This window comes from Mus caroli, chromosome 14 (assembly GCF_900094665.2).
Source record: "Mus caroli chromosome 14, CAROLI_EIJ_v1.1, whole genome shotgun sequence".
Taxonomy (NCBI): Eukaryota; Metazoa; Chordata; class Mammalia; order Rodentia; family Muridae; genus Mus; species Mus caroli.
The window spans coordinates 111,614,318-111,623,196 of record NC_034583.1 but is presented as its reverse complement, the minus strand read 5'-3'; the positions used below and the strand labels follow the sequence as shown (position 1 = coordinate 111,623,196).

The window sequence follows — 8,879 nt, the reverse complement described above, 5'->3', positions numbered from 1 at the left end:
AGAAAGAAAAGAAAGAAAAGAAAGAAAGAAAGAAAGAAAGAAAGAAAGAAAGAAAGAAAGAAAGAAAGAAAGAAGATAGATAGATAAGGCAGGCAGGCAACAATAGATAGATTCTATCATTTCTGTTTCTCTACAGAACCCTGAATGATATAGGGAGGGAGGCTTTGGGGTTCTGTTCTTGTTTTTGTTTTTCTTTTTTGTTTTCAGTGCTGTATCCACTAGTAAATTGTAGTAAAAATCTTAAATACCTGGCAACCCTTCTTATTTACAGTTGTACTTCATCAGCTGTAACACTATCCAGTAACAGGAGTCACTGCAAGATTCACTGTGCTCCTTAGCAACTCTTGAAATATAACTTCAGAAACCATGAAAGCAGAAGACAGGACTCCTGTGATGACACTTAATTACACCTTTCCTTCCAAAAGCCCATATGTGTTCTTGTGTAAGACTTGGGAATGTCTTACTTTCTCTTTCTCTTAACTACCACACTTAAATCTTAGAAATGTTAGAAACGTCTTTTAATAAACTCTAACTCTGCTTCCATCTGGTTCAGTTTAAAATTCTTTTCTGCAGCAAAATTGAGGCTCCAGCTTTACCTGAGTACAGGTCCCTAGAAGTCAAGGGAGCGCCTCTGTACAAGGAGGGTGGGACAGTCTCCGGCTGCCACCGATAATACATATATCCTAAATCTAAATACATCTGGAATTCCTAGGCTAGTCAAGAGTTAGCTACCTGCCTTTCATCCAGAAGATTTACAGAAATAGAAAGGGAGATAAGAGGGGGTAAAATCTTGGAAAGGTTCCACTTCTAACAGAGTGGTGGAGTGCAGTTCAAGTCCACATATAGGAAGCATGGACAGGAGGCCAGAAGCTGTTCCCCCATTATGGTGAAGGTCAGAGGAGGAATGCTCTGTGGCACAACTGTGACAGCACTCTGCCACCCCACATTCAGCACCTACTGTGACACTGTGCTAAGACAACAACATTGGCATGATGCAGTCTCTGCTGACACATTAAAGAAACATAACACGAGAGATCCCATGCATCCAAGATACAGCTCTGTTGGTTGAGTACATGCTAACAGGAGCCCAGCTCCATATAAACCTGCTGTAGTGGTTTATTCCAGCACACAGGAAGCAGATCAGAGGTTCAAGGTCAACCTCAGCTACAGAGAGTTCAAGCCCAGCCTAGCCTGCATGAGATCTTACCTCAAAACACAAAGGAGGGAGGTTAATGATGGCTTAGAGACCAAAAGTGCATACTGCTCTTTAAAGAATCCAGGTTCTGTCACCATCATCCACATGGTGACTTACAACTAACTCCAGTTTCCAGGGGTCTACCGTCTGCTCTGCTACTGCATGCACATGGAACAAATAAAATCATGAAAAAGTGCTCATATCTTTTTTAAAAGGGGGGGGGGGAGACAGGCAAGATGGCTGCCTCAGAGAACAAAGACACTTACTGCATAGCCTGATGACATTGCAGAAGATGAAAACTAACTTCTGAATATTGTCCACACTATGGTACCCACACCTACACTAAATAAATGTAATTTAATTTTTTTTTAAAGTGCTAGAGGCAGGCGGATTTCTGAGTTCGAGGCCAGCCTGATCTACAAAGTGAGTTCCAGGACAGCCAGGGCTACACAGAGAAACCCTGTCTTGAAAAACAAAACAAAACAAAACAGTGCTAGGGAGACAGCTCAGTCAGTAAAAACGCTTGCTATGCAAGTGTGAGGACCAGAGTTTGATCCCTGGAAAAGCCAGGTACAGCATATCCCTGGGAAAACAGAGACAGGAAGCCCAGGGTTTGCTGATTAGTCGATCTAACTGAATCAAAGAACTCCAGATTCAGTAAGACATCCTGTCCAAAAAAAGATCAGTGGGAAGTGACTGACTCTGACCTCTAGTCTCTACATGCATGAGCAAACATGTGCACGCTCACACACAAAGATAGCTTCTATGTTACCCAGCTAGTATACAGCAGCAATGATTGAAACCTACCTCCTGTTAGCCTGAGTCTAAAATATCATGGTCCTTTGCTCTACCTTGCAACACCAAGTGATTAACACTACCCTAAGAAATGCAGCATGATGAGATCAAGTCGGCAACGGTCTGATTCCTCTCCAGCACCATCCAGGCCCTGCTCGAGAGCCTCCATGGACTTTTCTCACGTCCTCAGTGTTCCCAGTGGACATGGACCCAGGACACGGCCTGTTCTCTCACAACACTATTTTTTTTTCTTTTCTAGAAAAAAGGTCACCTCATCCTTCATAAAGTATATTATTCTTAAGATTTTATTTTTTTAAACGTGTGTGTATGAGTGTTTCCCCTGTGTGTATGTCTCTGCACCACATGTATATCTGATGTCATTCACTCCTAATGGTTGTAAGTACATCAAACCCAGATCCTCTGTAAGTGCTTTTAAGGACTGAGCCATATCTCTAGGTCCAGTTGTGTGAATTTTTTGCTATTTTATTATGGTTGTGTATATGGTAGAGGTCAGAGCACAACCTTGTAGAATCAATTCTTTCCTTCCACCTTTGTTTGGGTTCCAAGTGTGAACCCAAGTCACCAGGGTTTTGTAACAATGGCCCTTGCCCACTGAGCCATCTAACTGACCCTCGTTGAAACAATGCTTAACTTAAGTAGCATGATATAAATAAGAGTATGGACTGTTTCTAGGAAGCTGGCAGTGTAGCTCAGTGGTACAGCTCTGCCTCAATGTACCAGGCCTAGACTTCCAATTCCCAAGACTGACACTTACTAGGTCTATGGCTTTAAGCAAGTCATCTAACATTTCAGGACTTGAGTCCATCTTCTGTAAGTCGAGTTATATGCTTGATATGAGGACTGAATGACTAAGTTGCAATAGTTGCCTAGGGCATAAGGTCAAAATATGGACTTGGTCAACTCAGTCTATTTTATTTTATTTCACCACCAAAACTTCTCAACAGTCTTTTAAAGTTATTGCCTAATTACTAGATGAAATTTCATAAACACTTGAGACTGTACTCACCCCCTACACAGGAGGCATTCAGTCAAGATTTGTTTGTAAAAAAAAAAAAACTATCTAAAAAAGCACATATCCAATATATAACATCCAAACCTGGTGTGGTGGTGAATACCTATAATGCCAGCACTTGGAAAGTAGAGCCGGAGTTGAGGATTTAGCTCTGAGGCAGAGTGCTTGTCTAACAAGTACAAGGCCCCAGGCTCAGTCTTCAGCCCTGGGGTGGGGATAGGAAACTAAAATCTTCCTCCAGTACACAGCAAATTTGAGGCCAAGCTAGGCTAAGTGAGGTCCTGTCTCAAGAAAACAAACCCCACAGAAAAAGAAATATAGAAAATGTGACTCCAAAGACCTTACCTTCTCACTGCGGGTAATTCTGTAAGGAAGTGTGTCAACGTCTTAGCAAGAGCAAACGAAGAAAGATTAAGTGATTACAGGATGATAAACGTTAAGGAACAAAATCAGTGTGGCAATACAAAGAACAATGAGAGCCAACTTCTCAAGGCTGGCACCTTCCAGCTCACACTGCCTAAGTGGGCCTGTTTGCATTTCCTTAAAAAGAGTAAAAGGCTGAGCAGAGCAGTACATTCTACACTCAGGAGTCAGAGGCAGGGAGATCTCTGTGACTTTGAGACCAGACTGCTCTACACAGAGTGTTCCAGAACAGCCAGGGCTACATAGAGAAACATGTTTCTTAAATAAATAAATAAATAAATAATAAAAAAATAAAAAAGAGGCAGATCATACAAGTGTCAACTCAAATTTCAATGACCATAAATCAAACGCTGTAGAAAAGAAATTTTTAACTTTTTCTACTGAAAGATAGGGAAGGATTTGAGCCTGGCCTTAAACTCACAATCCTCAGCCTTTCCAATGCTGTAATTACAGGTGCACACAGCACTACACATGATTGAACGGCAGGGAAGATTAGCAGGCACACTCAACCAGATTTCAAAGGGTTTTCAGGGGTCGTTCGTTTTTAAGAAATCTGCCCAAGTGAATTAGTAAGTGTACTTTAAAAGTTAGGGAAGTCAATGCCGGCAAGGCATTCAATATATCCCATATGGAAGGAGAAAGGAGGTTAACACAAACTCCCAATCTGTGAGTCAAAATGTCACCATGACATCCAGGGTGAACCACGTTTCTAATCAGGCTAAGCAGTTCTTAGGAAGAAAAATAAATTCAGACGGTGCGTTTCTCACGCATTACAATGGTGTCATACAGTTTAAGCAGGATTTCAGGTCACACGTGTGCTCTGTTAACAATCTTGACTTAGCACAGTATTTCCAAACTCACAGTCTTAACTATTCAAACAGCAATTCATGATGCCCCTTCAAAGTCGTTGCAAAGACAGCAAAAGAGCATGTGGACTCTTAACAAGGGCTCTCTAGAAAGCTGCAGGAGAAACCAGCACCGCGAGACTCTGGGATGCAAGCCCGAAGGCCATCCCAGAGGAGTGCAGGTAAAGCTCGGACCACTTAAGCCTGTCCCTCGAATATGCGCGTTCAAGAGATGCCCAGTGGCAGGACAGAGTGTGAGCACAGCCTGGTCAGGGCCCGGGCCTGGGGCAGCCGGGATGAGCCGCGGGTGTCGCCTGGGAACCCCGGGCAAGCAGGCCCACGCGAGCCCGGTTCTGCTCACCTTCAGCGTCCACAGCAGTTGCTGCTGCGAGGACCGCCGCCAATGCCGCCTGGCCGCCAACAGCGCCACGGTCCTGACCCACTGCCCCGCCATCGTCCACCCAGCAGACTTGCCGGCTGCTGACCTCTCACCCTCGTCAAGGGGCGGGGAAGGGGAGTGTCCGCGGGACGACCAATCAGGAGCCTTGAGCTCTAAGCTCCGCCCCCTGGCGAGTAGGCTTGGGAGGGAGCTGGTCCGACTGCGGCTCAGAGCCGGACGCCTGGGGCTTATGTGTATGGGATGAGAACCGCACTAGGACCCGGAGGGAGCCGACCAAGGAGCTCCAGCGGCCAGTCCAAGTCCCCTACTGCTGAAAAAGCTGACTGGAGCTGGCACTCGGCTTCCAAAGAACCACCGTTGGCCAATCGGGTGCATCCATGCTCCTTTTAATTTCTCGGTGGATATTTTAAAGTCGATCTCACCAATAACCATCTCTGTATCAGGACTGGTGCTCACTTACTTCGCCTGTCCTACAGAATTAACTTGAAACAGTCAGGAAGCCAGACTGCAACATGTAGACCGCTAGGCAAAAAGACAATTCGCAACATTTGCGATTGGCAGAGAAACTGAAAGTTCTTACCAAAGTAGGAACATAAATAACAAAAGATTACCTGTTCCACCAGCGCCAGAGGCTGAGCCCATTTTCCTAATCAGGAAACCCGGTTTCCCTTCTCTTTCCCTCTTGCTACTTTCATCACCATCTTTGTATTTAGTTTGTAGTTTTAAAGTCCTGTTTTAACTGCAGAGATTCCTTCAGTGAAAGGAACCTGTAGTAGAAACTACTTGGCTCTATAAAGGGACTTAATCACCGAGCTTGAGGACCTAAGTCTGATTTCTGGGACCTAAATCAGAGGAGAGCACTAAGTTCCACAAGTTATTCTCTGACCTCTACATGCATGTCATGTACACACACATGTACACACACACATATACACACAAATATTTTTTCCATCTGAGAAGTACAAGTAAATGCATTGAAGAAAAATTATAATATCCAATTGTAATTTTTATCTATGTATTTTTTGTGTATAAGTGCCTGCATGACTATATGTATACCATTTGTGTGCCTGGTGCCTGCAGAGGTCAAAGGGCATCAGATTCTTAGAACTGGAGTTACATCAGTTGTGAGCCACCACGTAGGTACTGGGAATCAGTGTTTTTAACTGTTGAGCCATTTCTCCAACATTGATAAGATCCCTGTAAGCAGCCCATGAAATACCTGTCTTGCTCTCAACTTTGTCCCTGAAGAGCAACTATAGGAGATTCTTGGAGTTTTATGTCAAAGAGGCTTTCTCATTCTGGTCATAACTTACTAGATAAGGATATTAATCCAATTATGGCAATTTTCAAAGTTCTCAGATATGGTTGAAAGCTCCAACCCCACCCTCACAATTCTGTCCACAATTATTTTCATGGAAGCAAAGGGGAAATTTTTAATTACCACTGTCCTTAAGATTGACATAACTAGCTAGTCCCTTTAATTATAATCTATGAGAACAAGCAACATTGTAACCACTATTGTTCAGAAGCTACTTCTAAGGATAAACTTAACTCTTTGTGTCCCAAAAGACTAAACAGCTACAAAGTCTAATTTTTGCTTCAGATACTATGTAGCGAATACTCCGGAGGGAGCTCTGAAAGGTTCAAACCTTAGACTCTGTAAGCTAACACTTGCCTTGGGCTCTACAGCAGATAAGACTGATGGATGAAAGTGAACACCCAGCTAACAGAACAGGGACAGATCTAAGCAGCTCAAATCCACAGCTGTGTAACCCACTATGCTAAAACCCTCTATATGCATGGCTTCGAATGTAGCTTTTAATTTTTTTAAGAACTTATTTATTGTTATTTTAGGTATATGAATATTTTGCCTACATGTGTTATCTATGGTGTGTATATAGAGGCCCATGGAGGCCAGAAGAGGGTGTCAGATCCTCTGGAACTGGGGTTACTGATAGTTGTTAGCTTGTGGGTACTAGGAATTGAACCTGGGTCCTCTGGCAGAACAGCCAGTGCTTTTAACCACGGAACCATCATTCCAGCCCCAGTGTTGTCTCTTGAAGGCCTGCTCCTTTATGAAGGGAAAAAGAGAGGGAATGTATCTGGGGAAAGGGAGACGTCAAAGGAGCTAGGAAGACTGGACAGAGGGGAAACTGTAATCAGAATGTCTTGTCCCCTGCCGCCGCCGACTTGCGCGGAGGCGGAAGCTCGGGTGCGTTCAAGATTCGGCGTCACCCGTGATTCACCGCCATGGCCGAGGAAGGCATAGCTGCTGGAGGTGTAATGGACGTCAACACTGCTCTACAAGAGGTGCTGAAGACCGCCCTCATCCACGATGGCCTAGCACGTGGCATACGCGAAGCTGCCAAAGCCTTAGACAAGCGCCAAGCCCATCTCTGTGTGCTTGCATCCAACTGTGATGAGCCCATGTATGTCAAGCTGGTGGAGGCACTTTGTGCTGAGCACCAAATCAACCTGATAAAGGTTGATGACAACAAGAAACTAGGGGAATGGGTAGGCCTCTGTAAAATCGATCGAGAGGGGAAACCACGGAAGGTGGTTGGTTGCAGTTGCGTAGTGGTTAAGGACTATGGCAAAGAATCTCAGGCCAAGGATGTCATCGAGGAATACTTCAAGTGCAAGAAATAAATAAATATTGGCTCATTAAAAAAAAAAAAAGAATGTCTTGTATGAGAGAAGAATCTATTTTAAATTTTAAAAAAAATTACCAATTTAGCTGGGCATGGTTGAGCACACATGTAATCCCAATTCTTTGGAGATAGGAATGGGAGAATTCTCACTTCCATGTAAAGATGACAAACTCAATAATAATAACTAATAATAGAGATTAATCTTAACACCATTTCCATCCCCAGTTGATATATCTATAGCATAACTCTTGTACATACAGCCCAAGGAGCATCAAAAAAGAGGAACCAGAAAGACACTAAAAGCAGGAGAGGACCAGAAATTTTTCTTTGAGATTGTGTCTCCTAGAAATGACAAAAAGGCTTAGCTCATCATACCTCAACAATATGGCCGCCTAAGAAAAGAACTGAACAAGACGAATGCCAATAGACATGCTAACATAAAAAGACAAAGAATTATAGGAAATTAAGGAATGCTGGGAGTGGGAGAAATGTTCTTCCCTAGAGATGAACATCCTATTAAATTACACAATACCAACTGGACAGCCCTAAAACCATATACATACAAGTAATACTAAATGGACTGAGCAGATTGTATTTATATATTTATGTATGTGGACACACACATACACACACACAAATTAAAGAAAAAACAAAGTTGAGATGGAGTGGGAGAAGGGGATATGGGAGGGATTAAAAGGAGAAAGAGAAGGGGAAAATGATGCTATTATATTATATCATATATTATAATAATCTTATATTTTTATACATTTTAATATTTTATGCTTATACATATTAAATAAATTATGGTTTATTTTCTAACAGTTAATAAAAATAATTTGTATAATATATTATGTATAACTTATATTTGTTACATGTATAATACATGAACATATAAACTATATTATATTAACATAAAATAATGTAAATGTTTAATAAATCATATTAAATAGATATAATACGCCAGGCATGGTGGCGCACACCTTTGATCCCAGCACTCGGGAGGTAGAGGCAGGCGGGTTTCTGAGTTCGAGGCCAGCCTGGTCTACAAAGTGAGTTCCAGTTCAGCCAGGGCTATACAGAGAAACCCTGTCTCGAAAAACAAAAAAACAAACAAAAAAGATATAATACAATAAAAGCCATACCATATTTATTTTAAAATTTTAAGATTTATATATTACATAAAATAAATTTAAATTTAATAATAATTTATCACCTAAAAAGTAAAAAAAAAAAAATGCAGGTTTGTGTGGAGAAGTGTCCCATATTAATGTAGATTATTAACAGATGCATACTATATCATTCTATTTTTCTCTCTTTGCATTTTTAAAATATTGGTACAATTTAGCTGAGAACTCACAGCAGTTGTCTTGCCTTGGACTTCCAAGTGTTTAAATTTTAGGCATCTGCACCATGACTCTCTTCCTGCCATCTTTTCTCATATGGATATTAGTACCATCTGATCAGGGTACTAACCAGATTTTATGATTTCTTTTGACCTGAATTTCTTTTTTGTTTTGTTTTATTGGTTTTTCAAGAA

The 8,879-nt window shown here is 41.9% G+C and overlaps 2 protein-coding genes across 2 annotated transcripts in view; one reads left to right on the top strand and one right to left on the bottom strand.

The window, feature by feature from the left end:
* Positions 1-4,792, bottom strand: part of Pcca (propionyl-CoA carboxylase subunit alpha) — a 329,396-nt gene extending 324,604 nt beyond the window's left edge. Inside the window, exon 1 of the mRNA XM_021182607.2 lies at positions 4,653-4,792. Within this exon, the coding sequence (XP_021038266.1) occupies positions 4,653-4,745 (93 nt within the window). The 5' untranslated portion in view covers positions 4,746-4,792. The remainder of the gene's footprint in view (positions 1-4,652) is intronic.
* A 2,073-nt stretch (positions 4,793-6,865) lies between these two features.
* Positions 6,866-7,359, top strand: LOC110309444 (40S ribosomal protein S12). Its single transcript, XM_021182106.2, has one exon. It carries the CDS (start codon positions 6,942-6,944, stop codon positions 7,338-7,340), a length of 399 nt encoding a protein of 132 aa, XP_021037765.1. The 5' UTR covers positions 6,866-6,941; the 3' UTR covers positions 7,341-7,359.
* The last annotated feature ends 1,520 nt before the right edge of the window (positions 7,360-8,879 follow it).